A 19,791-nucleotide genomic window follows, 5' to 3' on the forward strand; every position below is an offset into this window, starting at 1 on the left:
GGGTAATGCTGGCCTCATAGAATGAATTTGGAAGTTTTCCTTCCTCTTCTATTTTTTGGAATAGTTTGAGAAGAATAGTTATTAACTCTTCTTTAAATGTTTAGAAGAATTCACCTATGAAGCTATCTAGTCCAGCTATTTTGTTTGTTGGAAGTTTTCTGATTACTGATACCATTTCATTGCTGATAATGTGTCTGTTCAAACTTTCTATTTTTTCCTGCTTCAACTTTGGTAGGTTATATGTTTCTAGGAATTTATCCCTTTCTTTTAGGTTGTCCAATTTATTGACATAATAATTTTTCATACTATTTTACAATCATTTGTATTTCTGTGGTTTCTGTAGTTATTTCTCCTTGTCCATTTCTGACTTTGGTTTATTTGAATCTTCTTTTCCCTTTTATTTATGAGCCTGGCTAGAAGTTTATCCATTTTATTGATTTTTTCAAAGAACCAGATCCTGGCTTCATTGATCTGTCCTATTGTTTTTATTGTTTATATGCCATTTATTTCTGCTCTAATCTTCATTATTTCCTTCTTTCTGCTGTTTGGGGGTTTTGTTTGTTCTTTTTCTAGCTCTTATAGGTGTAAGGTTAGGTTGTTTATTTGAGATTTTTCTCACTTCTTGAGGTAGGCCTGTACTACTATAAACTTCCCCCTTAAAACCACTTCTGCTGCATCCCAAAGATTTTAGATAGTTGTGTTTTCATTTTCATTGGTCTCCATGTAATTTTTTATTTCCTCTTTGATTTCTTGGTTCACTCATTCATTGTTTAGTATTTGTGTTCTTTCCAGAGTTTTTCTTCTGATTGATTTCTAATTTCCTAGGGTTGTGGTCAGAAAAGATGCGTGGTATGATTTCAGTCTTTTTTAATTTGTTGAGTCTTGTTTTATGGCCCAATAGGTTATCTACACTGAGAACGTTCCATGTGGACTTGAAAAAAATGTGTATTCTGTTTTAGGATGAAATTTTCTGAATACACTGTTAAATCCATCTGATCCCGTGTATCATTCAAAGCCACTGTTTCCTTGTGATTTTCTGTTTGGTGTAAGTGAGGTTTTAAAGTCCTATGATTATTGTATTACTATCAGTTGGTTCCTTTATGTTTGTTATTAACTGTTTTAGGTATTGGGGTGCTTCCATGTTGGATGCATACATATTTACAATTGTTAAATCTTCTTGTTGGATTGTTTCCTTTATGATTATACAGTGTCATTCTTTGTCTCTTGTTACAACCTTTGTTTTAAAGTCCAGTTTGTCCATGTAAGTATTGCTACTCTCGGCTTTCTTTTTACTTTCATTTGTATGGTAAACGTTTTCCATCCCTTCACTTTCAATCCTCAGATGTCTTTAGGTCTGAAAGGAGTATCTTACAGGCATATAGATATAGATATATCTAGCAGGCATATAGATGAGTCTTGTTTTTTTTTATCCACTCTGTCTCCCTGTTTATTTTGATTGGAGCATTTAGTCCATTTACACTCAAAGTAATTATTGATAGGTATGTAGTTACTGCCATTTTGTTAATTGTTTTATGGGTTTTTTGCAGTTCTTCTGCGTTCCTTTCTTGCTCTCTTCACCCACAGTTTGCTGGCTTTTTTTAGCAATATACTTGGATTCCTTTCTCTTAATTCTTTGTGTATCTGCAACTGGTTTATAATTTATGGTTACCATTAGGTTCGTATCTAACAAATTCTGCATATAGCAGTCTATATTGAGTTGATTGTCACTTAAGTTTCAACCCATTTTTTTCACTCCTCTGCCCTCCACATTTTAGGTATGTGGTGTCATACTTTACATCCTTTTATTTTATGAATCCCATGACTGATTTTTTACAGATATACTTATTTTTACTGCTTTTGTGCTTCCTATTTTACTTACTCCTACTTTTGGTATTTCCTCTCTGTCCAAAGAGTCCCTGTAACATTTTCTTGTAGGGCTGGTTTCATGGTAATTAAGTCCTTTAACTTTTGTTTGTCTGGAAAACTCTTTATCTCTCCTTCTATTCTGAATGATAGCCTACGTGGATAGAGTATTGTTGGTTGCAGGTTTTTCCTTTCAGCACTCTGAATATATCCTTTCACTCGTTTCTGGCCTGCCAAGTTTCTGCTGAAAAATCAGCTGATAGCCCTTTGGGATTTCCCTTGTATGTAACTGTCTTCTTTTCTCTTGTTGGTTTTAAAATTCTCTGTCTCTACTTTTTGCCATTTTAATTACTATGTGTCTTGGTGTGGACCTCCTTGGGTTGGTTTTGTTGGGGGCTCTCTTTGCCTCCCGGATCTGGATTTGTTTTTCCTTCCCCAGCTTCAGGAAATTTTCAGCTACTATATTCTTCAAACAAATTTTCCGTCCCCTTTTCTTTCTCTTCTCCTCCTGAGATCCCTATAATGCAAATGTTACTATGCTTGATGGTGTCACTGAGTTCCCTGAGTCTATTTTCATTTATTATTATTTTTCCTTCTCTCTGTCTCTTGTTCACTTTCACTGCTTTCCATTCCTCTGTCCTTCAGGCTGCTGATTCATTCTTCTGCTTCCTCTACTATTCCTTCCATCCAGTGTGTTTTTAATTTCATTTATTCAGTTCTTCGTGGATTGGCTCTTTTTTGTTTTCTATCTCTTTGTTAAGGGTCTTACCAAAGTCTTCCACTCTTTGCTTGAGTCTCATGAGTATCTTTATGACCATTACTTTAAATTATCTCTCAGAAAAATTACTTATCTCTGTTTTGCTTAGCTCTCGTACTGTGAATTTTTCCTGCTCTTCCACTTAGAACATATTCCTCTGTCTCATCTTGTCTGTGTGTCTGTTTCTGTGTGTTAGGAAAGTCAGCTCCATCTCCTGCTCTTGAAAGTAGTGTCCTTATGAAGGAGAGAACCTTCCATGTCCTGCCGTGCTGTCCCCTGTTCCCCAGAACCTGGCCCTTCGGGGGCATGTCCTGTATGTGATGTGCGCCCTCCTGTGGTGGCTGAGCTCCCTCTGCCTTAAGTCCAGTCGTCCGCACAGGGTGTCTTTGCCTATTGTGGGCAGGGTTTTGTCCCTGGGCTGTTTGTGGGCCAGTCTGGGGCCACCTTGGGTTTGAGTTGAGTCAGAGCAGGGGTTCGCCAGAGATGCAGTAGCACCGGCCTCGTGCTTGTTGCTCCCTGAGAAGTTTGTTGGTGAGCAGGGCCTGCCGTCAGACCAGATGTCTGCCCCCCCACCCCCACCCACTGCCGCAGCCAGTTGGGACCGGTGTGTGTGGTTGTCTTCCCCTCCCCCTGGGGCGGGACTCATTTTGGAGTGGCACTGGCCCTCGTCGGGGCTGCTTGCGCCCCGCCAGGCTTGCAGCCCCGGTTTGGATGAGCTCTGGACCCCAGGGGAACACGGAGGCAGGGCAGGCAGTATTAGCAAGGTTTGCAGTAGTGCTGTGCAGAAGGGGACCTGTAGCTGCCAGGACAGAGGCAGGCCGGGCTGGGGGGACTGGATCCCCAGCAGCACACAGGGCAGAACACAGGGTTAGGAAGGTTTGCGGAGTCTGCTGAGGGAGGAGACCTGGAATCAAGGCCTGGCTGGCGGAGCTGTGAGCAAGTCAGGTAGTGAGTGTAGGCCCTGTGCTGGTCCCCTCAGGTGGCCATGTGTTTTGCTGGGGGCAGGGGGAGGGGGAAGCAGGGGACTCCTGGAGGGAATCACTCCCTCCCCCCTGGAGGGATACTGGGAGTGATCCCTGCCCCTCAGCACTTGCCCTGAGATGACTAAACACATCTCCATCCTGTGTGCCCGAGGTGTTTTTCAAATTGCTACCTATGCTGTCTCTTTAAGGGTGCAGACTCCGTTTCCTCCCACCTTCCCAACTCTCTGAGCCCACTGATTGTAAGAACTCACAAAATTCGGCCCCCTCTGGTTTTCAAAGTCAAACAGTATAGGGAGTCATCTTGCCCATGCAGGGTCCCAATGCGTCTCTGTTTCTCTCCCATGAGTCTCTCCCTCCCAGGGGCCCCTCAGGGTTCCATTTAGCTCCTGACGGCACCTCTGCCTCTCCTGCCCTCTTCCTTGTGGCTGATTCTCAACGTTCAACTGTGGAGACCATTCTGCCAGCCTTAAGGTCATTTTCCGGGTTATTGATGCTGATGTGGGTGTTCTCTAGTTGTATCCAGGGGACTAGCAAGGTGAGCTTAGGGTCATCCTGCTCTGCCACCTTCCCCAGAAGTCTCAGAAAATAGAAGTTAACTTACCTAACTTTTTAGAATTGAATATCCACAGATTTTTCAGTGATGTACATTAAAAATTTTTTTTAATGTTTGTTTATTTTTGAGAGAGAGAGAGGGAGGAGAGAGAGAGAGAGTACAAGCTGGGGAGGGGCAGAGAGAGAGGGAGACACAGAAACTGAATTAGGCTCCAGTCTACGAGCTGTCAGCACAGAGCCTGACGCGGGGCTCAAACCCACGAACCGAACCGTGAGATTGTGACCTGAGCCAAAGTCGGAGGCCCAACTAACTGAGCCACCCAGGCACCCCTGTACATTTTTTAAAAGTACATTGATCTATATACAATTTGTAGAAGGCATAAGAAAGTTATTAATGAAACAGAGAATGGAGTTAAGATTTAAATCATCTTTTCTTTTTTTCTTTTTTTTCCAGGAATCTACATCTTATTTTTATTTCTTACTTCAACAACAAACAGAAAATTTAAGCAAGGTATATTTTATAGCACTAATAAAGGATAGAAAGTTTTAAAAATAAATGTCATAAAAGAAGTATAGGACCTTAACAGGGAACATCAAAAAATTTTAAGGGAAAACACTTAAGACCCAATACATAGAAAAACAATCCTTAATTACTTTCTTTAGTGTCATTTATCTGTTCCTCTATCTCCTTCATTTCCTGGAACTGGAATTTACATCTTAAGCCTTGGTATATTCAAGTTAAATATTTTTAGCTAGTTTACATCGCAGGTGATATTATCTAGTTTATATTTAATCACAGCAGGAAACATTTCTGGTTATCTCAGCATGAGTGAGGCTAAGAATAACCACTGAATTAGGGTGATTGACTTGATTGGAATGGTCTTCAGATTGTTATTACTTATCATTGATAATAAAATTTTTTATGGTCATTATAACATTTATAACAAAAGTAAAGAATCTAACAACAGTTCCCTTTTCTCATTGACATTGTAATCTATTTCTTTTGCTAATACAAATATACTTCAACTTCAATTGGACTTTTTCATATCATATATTTAATCAAATCATGTTTTCTAACTGAAGTGGTAAATCAGAGTAATAAAGTTCAGTTTGGCAAATATAACTGTAAAGTCGTGGCAATTTTTACAGTTTTTCTTATTGTGACATATATCTTAGAAGAGATGTATAAAAAAAAAGAAATATACAGTACAAAGTAAAGACTAATAATAAAAAAAGAACTCTGTACCCACTACTCAGTTTTAGAAACAGAAACTTACTGGGGCTCCTGGGTGGCTCAGTTGGTTGAGCGTCTGACTTCGGCTCAGGTCATGATCTCACAGTTCGTGGGTTCAATACCCACGTCGGGCTCTGTGCTGACAGCTCAGAGCCTGGAGCCTGCTTCAAGTTCTGTGTCTTTCTCTCTCTTTCTCTGCCCCTCACCCACTCATGCTCTCTGTCTCCCTCTCAAAAATGAATAAACATTAAAAAAGAAAGAAAAAGAAACTTACTGGTATTGCTGAGATCTCATAAGCCCCTCCCCAGCTGTATCTCCTTCATCTATTACAGACTAGACCACTATATAGGATGGTGTTAATTGTTCCATGCTTTTTTTTTTTAATGTTTGTTTATTTTTGAGAGAGACAGAGAGACAGAGTGCGAGGGGGGAAGGGGCAGAGAGAGAGGGAGGCACAGAATCTGAAGTGGGTTCCAGGCTCTGATCTGTCAGCAACAGAGCCCAATGCGGTGTTCAAACTCACGAATGGTGAGATCGTGACCTGATGACCTGATGATGACCGGATGCTTAGCCGACTGAGCCACCCAGGTGCCCCTGTTCCATGCTTTTCTTTATCATTTTACCGCTTGTAAATTTATCTCAACATATTTTTTGCCTAGTTCTGTAATTTATGTAAATGAAGCCATTTCATCTGATTCTGTGATTTGCTATTTTCAGTTTTATTTTTTAGATCCATTATTATTAGTTTAGGTGTACTTCATTCATGTTCATTACTGTATTACATTTCATTGTATGAATGCACAAAGGTTTTTCATTCTTCTGTCATTGGGCTTTGGGGTTGCTTCCAGTTTCTTGCTTGAATCAATAATGCTTCTGGGAATAGTTTGGTATGCCTGCTGGTACACACGTTGCTGGGTCATAGGGTTCTGTATTTTTAACTTAACTAGGTGCCAAATTATCTTCTGGAGCCATATATGCTCATCAAAACTGACAGTCAGACATGTTACTGTTTTCAGTCTTGTGGGTGAGAAATAATGTCTACTTAGAAAAACTTGCATTGCCCTGGTTACGAATGAAGGGAGCGCTGTCCTATGTTTGTGTACCGTCTGCCTTTCCTCTTCTGAGAGATATCTGCTCCTTGGGTTTTTCCTTAGTGATAGAGTTCTGCATATACTCCAGGATTCTGTGTCATTTTATGCATGATATCTATTTTCTGCCAGCTTGTGACATGTCCTTTCCTTTTTCTTGATGAATATAATTTCAGTTAAATGTGGTCTTTTCCTTTGCAGCTTCCCTGTATGTAGTTAATTAGTTTTTTTTTTTTTTACAGTTCCAAGAAAAAGATCTCTGTCTTGACATTGTTTTTTTAAAAAGAAAAAAAGTCCCCACCCAAAAAGAGTTTGCTCTAGCTGTTAAAAATGTAATATAATTTTAGGCAATAATAAACAGATCTTTGGAAGTACTACTGCGCTCTATTTCATATATTGTCTTTATATTTCGGTGGCTATATAAACAAACCGGGGTGACCCCTCCGGAAGTAGGGGGTGGGTCTGAAGACCAATAAAAGAACACAAGTTTAAAAGACATTGTAGCTGTGTACAAATATTTGAAGGTGTATTACAGGAAAGAAAGAGAAAACCTAACTGAATGAAGGGTGAAAATTGCAAGGATACTTTCAGTTCGGTGTAAGGACAAGTTTGAGCTAAAACCACCAACAACGCAAGAGGTGGGGGCTCCCCTTCACTAAGCCATTCGAGCTTCGTCTACCTGTGAGTGAGATCTGAGTGAACGGTTGACCTGTTAATTTCTAAGATCTCTTCCAAAGCTGTCATTCTTTGGATATCTGCAGAATTTTTCCTTGTGTTTATACGTAAGAATACTATACATATTAAATATGTAATAATTAAAGCTTAGTAGCTTTGAGTTTTGGTGGTAAAACTATCATCTAGAATTTTCATATGAGACTAGAAATTTGGCCAGAGATGCCAGTGCAAACTATATTTTTTTGCAAATATCCCAAGGTTCTCATCTGTCCCTGGGATCAATAATTTACAATCAATAAAACTGAACACCTACACAAAGAATAATAAAGCTCAAAAACAAATAATTATGCTACAAATCAACAAAGTACAAAAGTGTGGGCAGATCTTGACTCCAAAAGATTAGAAACAGGCTTGAAGGAAGAGAAGAATTCTTAACACTGCAGTCATGTGGCCAAGGAAATTTTCATTTCAAGTATTTTCATTTTATCTTATTTTATTTTCATTTTTATTTGAGAGAGGGTGAGCGCAGGCAAGGGAGAGGGGAGAGGAAAAGAGAGAGAATCCCAAGTAGGCTCCACGCTCAGTGTGGAGCCTGATGTGGGACTCAGTCCCACGACTGTAAGATGATGACCTGAACCCATATCAAGAGTTGGATGCTTAACACACTGAGCTACACAGGCACCCCTCATTTAAAACATTTTTAAAACTCCTAAAAAAGATAGGGACTTTTCAAGATTTAGTGAAAGACACTTCCAAGCATAGAAAACAGTATAGAAACTCGTATTGATGCCCAGATGATCTCACTAAAAACTATAACATTTAGCATACCTAGCTTAGCATATTAGCATTTAGCTTAGCCATGTGGGTGGGAATAAAAATAATAACAGAAATTTTTAAACTATAGGATGTGACTTATTAGTGGATTATGAACTCATTGAGTTGTGATCAGAATTTTTTTAATGAAATATAATTTTAAAATCAGAATGTTCTAGGATAGAAACTACCAGAGGGCATCATATATTATAAAGGTAAGTATGTTTCGTAGAACATCCTGGATCACAATGCAAAGTATCTTTCTGTGAGACACAGTCAAATCAGAATGAAAGTTGCTAGCGTAGAAGGTAAGAGGTAGAATTTAGATTTTAGAGACTGCTTGGAGGTAAATTCCAGCTTTGCACTTTACTAACTTGGTGACCTTAGGAAAGCTACTTTTCCTTTCCTGTGCCTAATTTTTCTGTAAAAATAGTGATGATAATAGTGCCTACGGCCCTTAGAACAATGCCTGGGCAATTATAAATACTCAATTAATATTAGTCTGTTTCTTGGTTTGCCTGCCTCACATATGATGGAAGCCTACAAAAGTCTTTTTTAGACTCTTGCCCATTTTGTGAGGAGTCATTCGGACGCTGTGAGATAGCAACAAATCCACCTACCAGGGTACACATTACAGTTTAGTTACACTACAGGAAGTGAGGGAGCACTAATTAATGATACCAGTGCCAACCTGTCACATGGAGAACCTGTACTGTCCTTCCAGGAGAGCTTTGTTTTACTATATGCAGTATATGACCATCTACAAACCGTGCAAACTGACAAGGGCACCAGTGTCAACTGTATGTTACCGTAGTAAAGTTGAACTTCTAATTTTTAGATTATAAATTTAAATTGGAACTTTAGGGGCACGTGAGAGCCTCAGTTAAGCATCCGACTTTGGCTCAGGTCAGGATTTCACAGCTCATGGGTTCAATGCCTACGCTGGGCTCTGTGCTGACAGCCCAGAGCCTGGAGCCTGCTTCAGATTCTGTGTCTCCCTCTCTCTCTGCCCCTGCCCTGCTCACACTCTGTCTCTTAAAATAAATAAGCATAATTAATTAATTAATTAATTAAACATTTTAAATAAATAAATAAACATTTTCAAGATAAACATTTAAAATAAATAAACTAAAAATAAATAACATTTAAAAAACTAAACATTTATTTAAAATAAGTAAGCATTTTAAATAAATAAATAGAAATTCTAGTATGTTCTTCCTACACAGCAGTGATCTGTTTGCATATCCCCCTGGCATTCTAGCACCACACCTCAGAGGTCACTGGTCTAAGCCATAAACTCAGAAGCAGAGATTTTGTTTAATTCATCATTGTAATTGTGTCGTGCATGGTACATATAGCAAGCTCAATAAGAGTTTTGTTTTTTTAAATATTTTTTTAATGTTTATTTTTGGGAGATAGGCAGAGTGGGAGAGGGGCATAGAGAGAGGGAGACACAGAATCTGAAGCAGGCTCCAGGCTCTGAGCTGTCAGCAGAGCCCGACGCGGGACTTGAACCCACAAAGCGCAGGATCGTGATCTGGGCCGAAGTAAGACACTCCACCAACTGAGCCACCCAGGTGCCGCTCAATAAGAGGTTTCTGACTGCATGTATGAAACTTGAGGTTTTCTGTGATGTTTGAAGGTAACTCAGACATTTGTGCATATATACTATGTACTCGTAAATTTTGACATTTTGCTGGCATTTGTTTTAAGATTCTACTGTTTTAAGAAGAAAACGAATTGTTGAAAATAAGCAGAGGCGTCTTTTAGAACAGAAAAGACAAAATTCTGGATCTGTGGGACAGAAGTACAATGAGCAAATGAATGTGAGTACAGAATTAGTAAAAATCTCAATTCTGTGGTGAAAAATTGCTTGGAAAACAATGTTCTCAAAGGACTGTGCTTTTGCTATAAACTGTGGACCACTACGTAAATATAAGTATAGCCAAAGGCATTATGAGACAGCCTGGGAATCTATTCTAGGAACTTACTGTACTAGATTTATTTGCTATACTCTAATTTGCCTATATGATCAATTCCTAATGAAGCTTTTAAACCAACTTTAACAAATCACCATTATTCTTTTTTTTTTAATTGTTTCTCTTTTTTTTAGTGTTTGTTTATCATTGACAGAGAGAGAGAGAGAGAGAGACAGAGTGTGAGTGAGGGAGGGGCAGAGAGAGAGGGAGACACAGAATCTGAAACAGGCTCCAGGCTCTGAGCTGTCAGCACAGAGCCCAACGCGGGGCTCGAACTCAAGGACAGTGAGCTCATGACCTGAGCTGAAGTCAGACGCTCAACCGACTGAGCCACCCAGGTGCCCCAACAATCACCATTACTCTTTTATTTTGTTATTTATAGTCACCTCTGGATTACCAACATGTTTATTTACAACAAAGTTTTTAAATATACGTTAAAAAAGAAAAGTAAGTTAGAGCCCTGGATAGAGGAAGTATGTATGTTAATCATGAAGACTAATCTAGTTTCGTGTGTTTAAATATCCTCTTTGGATCTGAGCTTCCTGGAAGACATGGCGAAAGGAAAACAGGATGAGGGAGGTGTACAGTTCTCAGGAATTATTGATAATGATGCTGTTGGGGGTTCAGTACATTAAAAGACACTTCCCACTGAGGCTTTTCTGTAGGGCATGTTGAGTTCATAACAGATCTATTCCTATAAACAGTCAACAATGAATGAATAAGGAGTTTCATATGGCTGTTTGAGACAGAGATCTTCAGTAAAAGTCAAAAGGTTAATAACAGTAATTTTAAAATTAATGGAGGTGATTCTGTGAGAGCAAAGTAAACAGAGGTCTAGAGGTCTTACTGATCCAAGGATTGAATTTAAAATATTAAAACATCTAGATGGGTGACTAAATCGCATTTCACTTGGAATTTCTACTTTAAATACCACTTCTTTTGATTTTTTAATAGAACTGGAATAGATTGCCTTATGAAGAATTTATATCCGAGTTATGAGTTGAGGATTCTATTGTTTGTATATCATAAGAACTATTAATTTTTTATATAGGTAAGATTTTTAATATGAAGAAAACCATGAAATAGTCTTAATGGCAAGACAAAAGTCATGTAGTTGTATGTATCGTGTGAATAAAGCTGTCCCGCTACCGACATACTCTTACTGCTTCATAACATAGTGCTCACTCACAGACATAACTTACTGATTACAAATACAATAATGCCTCCTAAGTCCTTCCTTTTTAACCTCCACATTGTTCACATCAAACATCTCAAAATCTGTCAAGTGAACAATTTTTTTCTTTATTTTTATTAATACATTTTAAATTCTAAAGCAATATGTACTTGTTCTAACCAAAAAACAAACAAAGTTTTAAGTGCTTGTGATTAGTGCCCTCTCCAAATTCTTTTTATTTTTCTGGGTCTTATTCTGTCCCATGTGTTCTCCCTCTGCACTCGGTCTTACTGTTTTTAGAGTCTGTTTTTGCTTTTCTTTCCAGAAGCCTCACTCCCATCTTTACACACATCTTCCATTCACACGGCTGTTTAAACATCTTCCAGAGTCTTAGCGTTAGAATAGGTGAATCAAAATCAAGTTTTGAAGTTTAACTTTCTCATCCCTTTTGTTTTGTTTTGATTTTTTTTTTGTTTTGTTTTGCTTTCTAACTAAGGATCCTACTACACAGGGGTTCAGTCACCCAGGAGTGTCCACCACGCCCCCACAACCAGTCACCATGTACTGGGAAACGTGCTTTATCCAACTGGATCTGCCCAGCCCACCACTTCCACATGGAAAGCACCTGAAAGAGACCAGTGAAAGCTAGAAAAGGCAGAGATGCCACTTGGTGCCTGGACTGGGTCAGTCCAGTGAGCCTCCCATCTGCGGTGGAGGCCAGGCGAGGCCGCCCAGGCCATGAAAGGAGGGCTCTTGCGCAAACCTGCGCCAGCGGCTGTTTGGATCGGGCCGAGCCAGGCCCGGGGTGGGGAGTGGCAGCCAGGCCCTGTCCTGTGTGAGAGGCAGTCCCTGCCCACTGCGGGGCATTTTGGGGTCCTTCCGGGCCGGAGAGCCGAGCGGTGCACCAGCGGCCAGTGCTGTGAGAGCTCCCGCTTGGCCGTTCCGAGCCAGACACCTGTCCCAGACATCAGTCACCTGCGGCCGCCCCCCCCTTGCAACGACAAACGGAGGTTAGAAACCTCAAGGGAAATGTTTGTTGTTCCTTTAGGCAGCACCTAACTTCCTTCTTCCAAGCATCCACGACAACACAGCAACCTGAAATTTTTTCAAAATTGACATAAAATATATATTTTTTAATATTCAGGTACCCTAGAAAGGACTTATTCCAGTAATTCTTGATTTCTGATAAAAAAAAAAATCCACAGGTTACATGAGCAGTGATAACCAAAAACATATAGAGTGAATACGGGTTTGTTTAATGTATAATAATGAATTTTTAATATGGAATTATGTTCTGATTTCCTGTTATATTTTTATAGAATTTTGGACAAAGTGTCCAGCTAAGTTCAAGGGAGCCAAAACAAACAACAAGGGGTACTTCTGATGTTGAAGAAGGTATGTTTCGGTTTAAAATTTCTCTCTGAGCTTTGTTCCCCATGATTTCATATTTTGTTACATGTATTTTCCTAAGTGCACACATACCTGAGCGGTGAACCACCATGTAGGGGCTGAGCCCCCCTTGCCCTGCACATTCAGGCTGCTGCCAGGTTTTTTATTCTAAATAATAATGTATTGGATGGATGTGAGGATGATCTGTCTGCGACATCTGTCACCCCATCGATCACCAGGGTTGATTTGGCTGATCTGGCTGGCTAGGCAGGTGTCCCCTTCCTCCCTCACCGGTCCATGTGCATCCCTTCCAAAGCTGAGTGCTCGGTCGAAGAGGACGACATTCCCCTATAGAGGAGGACCGTTCTTCCATCAAGGGTATACGATTAGCTGCGCTCCCCTGCTAGAACCTCCAAACTAGCTCTCAGGGTCCATTTGTAGGAAAACGTAGGGTAGTCTAGCTTCCAAGACTCCAGACACATCCACATGAGGCGCTGCAGGTGGCAGTTGCCTTTCTTTAAAAAAAAAAGAAAGAATAATAATAGTAATTAATACTAATAATGATGATGTTGATGATGATGATGTATTGGACATCTTTCTACATGAAGCTTTTTCCTCACTTTTCAACCATTTCCATGAGATGGAGATTCCCAGAATTAAAATTACACTATTTGCCATGTCATTGACATCCAATAAATACTTGTTGAGTGAAACTCTGTATTACATGAATACTGGATCAGAGGGAATAAGCATTGTTATAGCCGTACATATATATCCCTAAAATACTTTCCTGAAAAACATCATTTAAAACTTTTCTGGGATGTGAACCAACTTGAGGTGCAATTATTTCTATGATTTGCTTACGTGATAGGCAAAGAAATTGTGTTTTATTGTTGATTTGTATTCCTTTTATTAATAACATGCTTCATTGTTTTGTATGTGTGTTAACTTGTGGTGATTTGGTCCTTCATACTCTCATTTCCTGTAGGTACCGGAGCTCGGGTATTTCCTTAGTGATTCCTGCAAATTCCTTAAATGTCAGGAGTTCTTTTCTTCATATTAGTTGCAAATGTTTTTACTACTTTATTATTTGCATTTTATTCCACTTATATGTTTACATATAGAAGTCTTCCTTTGCATTTTTCATTCAACAGATGACAGCTAATTTCCTGCATACAAGTAAAGATTGGATACACTGTAATGAACAAAATATATAAAAGTCTTGTCCTTCAAAAATTTAAATCTATTAGGGAAGACTGGCCTTTAAATAAACATGTTTTAGTCTTTTCTTAGTGATTTTTCCATTACTTTTAAGATCAAAGAACCTTTCCCATACAGAAATTCAGAAGTGTTTATTTCTTTCTCCTCCAGATTGCTTTAATGGTGTGATTCATTAAATTAAATTCTTTAATTACCTTTGATTTTGTTTAAACATATGATGTAATAGAAAACTGCAAATTGATTCTTATAAAAGCAAGAAACTAATTTCTTGAGTTATCTCTCCCTTCTCTCAAGACTCTGATGCTTCTTTGATAAGTTAAGTTCTTCGATCTGATTGGGTCTTTTTTCTAAGCTGTCAGTTCAGTTCAGCTCATTAGCTCACTTTCTAACTTTTCCTTACTTTCCTTTTCTTTTACTCTTTTTTATCTTAATTGTTATTATAAAGACAATCTAGAAGTGCCTGGGTGGCTCAGTGAGTGAAGTGTAGGTCTCTTGGTTTCAGCTTAGGTCATGATCTCACAGTTCCTGAGTTTGAGCCCCATGTCGGTCTCTGCACTGACAGCTCGGAGCCTGCTTGGGATTCTCTCTCCCTGTCCCTCTGCCCTTACCCCTCCCAGGTGTGTACCCTCTGTTTCTCTTTCTCACGCTCAAAAAAAAAAAAAAAAAAAGACAATCTACTTCATTGTCTCTTTGTACTACCAATGAGTAACGAAAACACAACACAGGAATAATCAATCTAAACATGCTGCATTTTTCCTTTAGCTCAGATAACGTGCCAGGAATGTTTATTGCCTCGCCATCACTTTGACTTTCTGTGTTTTAATTAGGGATGGGAACATGCTAGATACGAATAATCTTGATAAATAAAATGCGAAGTAACAGAAGATTTAGAGGGTTTCTTTTTGTGAAGTGAATACATACATACATGTCCGTTAAGTAGGTGTAAGAGAAAATCCCAAAGAGAAAAAAGGATCGAAGAGTAATTAATGTAAAGTTTCTGTAGTTTCAGATAGTACTTCTGAGTTTTTGATGGCTGAAAACCTAGTGAAAGCTTCAGTGCCTGAGGATGAAATTCTCACTGTCATAAATAGCAAGCAGCTACAGAAACCAAATCTGACTTCAAATAAGACCCCGCCGTTCAACATCTGCGCACTGTCAGCTGATGAACAGAAGATCCTACAGTCCCTCAGTCGTCTCAATGAGAGGCTGTCCTGTAAGTGTGGAAGATCACCTTTTGTGAGAAATGTTACACTTCGTACTTAGATAATTGTAATTTAAAATTTATTTTAACTTAATAATTAGAAATAAGAATCCTCAAGATGGGTAGTCTCACAGAAAATCCTCCCTCCATAAAGTTGGGCCTCCCAAAGAGCTACACCCCACAGACACACACACACACACACACACACACACACACACACACACACGGGTGGAAAAGCATGTACATCTTGAACTTCAGCATTGAGCCAGTGAGGGAGGAAAACAGGCAGGCTTTGTTCACCTCTCTGTGTCTGTGTGTGTGTCTGCGTAGGTTGTAGCCCTTGCCCTATGTTTTGTTAATAGCAGCCTCATACTAAAGGAAATGCTAAAGAATGCACTTTAGCAGACCAAAAGTAATTTCAGATGGACAGTCTGAGAGTGTAAATTTGAAAAAACATTGCATAAAATACTAAATGTAATAAAGTAGTGTGTGTTTCAAAGAAAAAAACATTACCATTAGAATGCCTACTAAAGGGAGCACCTGTGTGGCTCAGTCAGTTAAGTGTCCCACTCTGTTTTGGCTCACGTCATGATTTCACGGTTCGTGAGATTGAGCCCCACATCGGGAATCTCTCTCTCCCTTTCTCCCTGCCCCTCTCCTACTCACGTGCTTGCTCTCTGTCTCAAAATAAATAAACATCTTTTAAAATGCCTTTTAAAAGTAATGCATAAGTTGGGAGAACATAAATGGTGTTAAGTTGCGCTGGGATTCTTCTTAAGGAATTTGGTGCAGATTAACTTTTTTCCATTCATATATAGTTACATACAGTGTTATATTAGTTCCAGGTGTACAATATACTAATTTGACCATTGTATACATTACTCAGTGCTCATCACAATAAGTGAACTCTTTTTTTTTAAATTTATCTATTTATTTTGAGAGAGAGAACATGTGCACATGGAGCAGAGAAAGAGAGAGAGAGAGAAAATCTCAAGGAGGCTCTGCACTGTCAGTGTGGAGCCCAACTCGGGGCTTGATCCCACAAACAATGAGATCATGGCCTGAGGCAAAGTCAAGGGTTGGATGCTCAACTGACTGAGCCACCCAGGCACCCAATAAGGCAACTCTTAATCTGAACTCTTAAAGCTGAAAATAAAGAAGATAGAAAATATGTACCAAACAAATTCTAACCACAGGCAAATTGGTTTCAGTGTCTTATTATGAGACAAAATAGAAAATATTAAATTACATAAAAAAGATCATGATGACCAAAGTTTTAATTCAGGGATTAACCAAGAAATTAAAAAGGAAATTAAAAAGTACATAGAAGCCAATGAAAATGAAACCACGACAGTCCCAAACCTCTGGGACACAGCAAAGGCTGTCATAACAGGGAAGTATACAGCAACCCAGGCCTTCCTAAAGAAGGAAGAAAGGTCTCAGATACACAACCTAACCTTACACCTAAAACAGCTAGACAAAGAAGAGCAGACAAAGCCCAACACCAGCAGAAAAAGGGAAATAATAAAGATTAGAGCAAAATTCAATGATATTGAAATCATAAAAACAGAAGAACAGATCAATGAAATCAGGAGCTGGTTCTTTGAAAGAATTAACAAAATTGATAAACACCTAACCATTTTGATCAAAAAGAAAAAGGAAAGGACTCAAATAAATAAAATCACAAATGAAAGAGGGGAGATCACAACCAACACAGCAGAAATACAAACATTAATAAGAGAATATTATGAGCAATGATATGCCAACAAATTAGGCAATCTGTAAGAAATGGACAAATTTCTGAAAACATATCAACTACCAAAACTAAAACAGGAAGAAATAGAAAATTTGAACAGACCTATAACCAGCAAAGAAATTGAATTAGTAATCAAAAATCTCCCAAAAAACAAGAGTCCTAGGCTGGATGGCTTTCCAGGGGAATTCTACCAAACATTTAAACAAGAGTTAACACCTATTCTCTTGAAGCTGTTCCAAAAAATAGAAATGGAAAGAAAATTTCCAAACTCATTCTGCGAGGCCAGCACTTCATTACCCTGATTCCAAAACAAAGACCCCACTAAAAAGGAGAGCTACAGACCGATTTCCCTGATGACCATGGATGCAAAAATTCTCAACAAGATACTAGCAAACCAGATCCAATAATACATTTAAAGAATTATTCATCACAATCAAGTGGGATTTATTCCTGTGATGCAGAGCTGGTTCAATGTCCACAAATCAATCATGGTAATACATGACATTAATAAAAGAAAGGATAAGAAGCACAAGATTCTCTCAATAGATGCAGAGAAAGCATTTGACAAAATACAGCATGCTTTCTTTTTAAAATTTTTTTAATGTTTATTTCTGAGAGAGAGACAGAGCATGAGTGGGGGAGGGGCAGAGAGAGAGGGAGACACAGAGTCTGAAGCAGGCTCCAGGCTCTGAGCTGTCATCACAGAGCCTGACGCTGGGCTCAAACTCACAGAATGCGAGATCATGACCTGAGCCGAAGTCGGACGCTCAACTGACTGAGCCACCCAGGCACCCCCAAAATACAAAATACTTTCTTGATAAAAACCCTCAAGAATATAGGGACGGAAGGATCATACCTCAAGCTTATAAAGCCCATATATGAAAGACCCACAGCTAATATCATCCTCAATGGGGAAAAACAGAACTTTCCCCCAAGGTCAGCAGAAGTCTCCCACTATTGCATGAGGGTCACAAAATTCTCTGGCACAAAACTTGTCAGAGATACAAAGCAAAGTTGACAACTGTGAGGACAGAAAACTTCCCTGCTCCCCCACGATGAGACCAAAAAGAGCAAAGTAGCAAGCACTAGAATTCTGCCAGAGGAGAGGCAGGAGCCTACAGAGAGCCTGGCTGGGTTGTGCAGGCACACAGGAAGGCCAGACACTAAGAGTGGAGTAGGAACATTGAAGAAAAAACCTCCATGACCCTGCAGAGACATAGAACAACACCGGAGGGATCTAAACCAGTGAGGGACTAAAGGCACAAACAACAAAGCAACAACAAAGCCCAAACCCAGGGGCACCTGCTGGCTCAGTGGAGCAGGGGACTGTTGATCTCAGGTCAGAGTTGAAGCCCCATGTTAGGTGCAGAGCCTACTTAAAAAAAAAAAAAAAAAAAAAAGTCTCGGCCTCCTGAGTAGCTGCATCATTAAGCATCTGACTTTGGCTCAGTTCATGATCTTACAGTTCATGAGTTCAAGCTCTGCATTGGATGAGCTCAAGCCCCACTTCTTTCTCTCTTTCTCCCTCACTCTCTCTCCCTGTGCCCCTCCTGGGATTCTCTCTTTCTGTCTCTGCCCTCGCTCACTTGTGCCCTTTCTGTCTCTCTCAAAAACAAAAACAGAACCAAAAACTCAATTCCTGGTGATTAACCACACACACGCCCCAGTTGCCTAGCAGAATAGGCATCCCCATTTCCTGGCATAAGTCCTATTTGCCTCACTAACCACCATTGTAAACATAAAGTTTAGCATTCAGTCAAAAATTAACAAACACCAAAAAAGTGAGGAAAGACGCTCACTGTCAAGGGACAAAGCAGGCAGCAGACACAGACCCAGAGGTGACTCACACACTGGAACTCTCGTGCAGATGCTTTTAGTGGCTGTGACTAACGTATTAAAGGTTCTAGGGGGAAGGGAGGCAGGTACACATGCTGCAGCCTCTTTCTGCTGGAGGAGAGTCCCAGGCAGCACACCAACAGAAAAGCCACAACCGCTGGGGTCATGTTCAGACAAGCTATCGCTCCATATTGGAAAAAAGGGATACCAGGTAGAGATTAAAGTGAACTCCTATCAAATATCATATATAAAATTTAGTGCCAAATTACTGTGATTAAAGATTAAATATGAAATAAAATATATAAAGCTTCTGAGAGATTATATAAAAATATTTTCTAACCTCTGGGTAAGGAAATATTTCTTAGAGCACATGGAACATGAACCAAAGAGGAGAAAAATAATGAATTTGACTATATCAAAATTATAAACTTGTCTTTGTATCAAAACATGATTAAAACAAGGAAAAAGGCATGATGTGAGAGAATATTTAGAACACGTACAAGAAGGACTCATATTGGGGCACCTGGGTGGCTCAGTCAGTTGGGCTCTGTGCTGTCAGTGTGGAGCCTGCTTGGGATTCGCTCTTTCCCTCTCTCCCCCTCCCCAACTCACACTGTCTCTGTCTCTGTCAAAATAAATGAATAAACTTTAAAAAAAAGAAGAAGAAGGACTCATATTCACAGTATATAAATAGGGGCGCCTGGGTGGCTCAGTTGGGGTTGAGCCTCCGGCTCTTGATTTCCACTCAGGTCACGATCCCAGGGTCGTATGTTGGACTCTGTGCTGGGCATGGAGCATAGAGAGGCTCGCTCGCTCTCTCTCTCTCTCTCTCTCTGCCCCTCCCCCACCTCTCTCCCATCTCTCTCAAAATAAATAATCACTTTTTTTTTTTTAAACAATGGAATACAGTTACATATTCCTCAGAAAGACACAGGTTTAACAGTGGGGGATGCCAGGCATTGGTAATGGTGTGCAGCGGTGGGAGCCCCTCCCGCAGTGCCTTTGGGGTGTGAGTGGGTGCAGTCTCTTGAGGAAATGTCCTGCCATCATCCGATAGGTTGAACATGAACAGACCCTACAAGCCAGTAATTTCCCTTCCAGATGCATGCCCTCGAGGAAGCCTGCATGTGTGCATCAGGAGACATGCAGAAGTATACAAAGATCATCATTGTTCTTAGAAGCCCCAAACTGAAAATACCTAAATGTGGAATATCCATGTGCCGCTGTTCAGCAAGGAAAATGAACAAACTCCATCTACACACATCATCAT

At 39.8% G+C, this 19,791-nt stretch overlaps 1 protein-coding gene across 4 annotated transcripts in view; it reads left to right on the forward strand.

The window, feature by feature from the left end:
• Positions 1–19,791, forward strand: part of CEP126 (centrosomal protein 126) — a 102,742-nt gene that overhangs the window by 66,832 nt on the left and 16,119 nt on the right. For 3 of the 4 annotated variants that reach the window (XM_030333245.1, XM_030333242.1, XM_030333244.1), the window contains 3 exons: positions 9,679–9,791; positions 12,438–12,513; positions 14,732–14,941. In XM_030333245.1, the coding sequence (XP_030189105.1) occupies positions 9,679–9,791; positions 12,438–12,513; positions 14,732–14,941 (399 nt within the window). The remainder of the gene's footprint in view (positions 1–9,678; positions 9,792–12,437; positions 12,514–14,731; positions 14,942–19,791) is intronic. The other variant, XM_030333243.1, reaches the window with a different exon arrangement.

The sequence above is a fragment of the Lynx canadensis genome, chromosome D1 (genome assembly GCF_007474595.2).
Source record: "Lynx canadensis isolate LIC74 chromosome D1, mLynCan4.pri.v2, whole genome shotgun sequence".
Lineage (NCBI taxonomy): Eukaryota > Metazoa > Chordata > Mammalia > Carnivora > Felidae > Lynx > Lynx canadensis.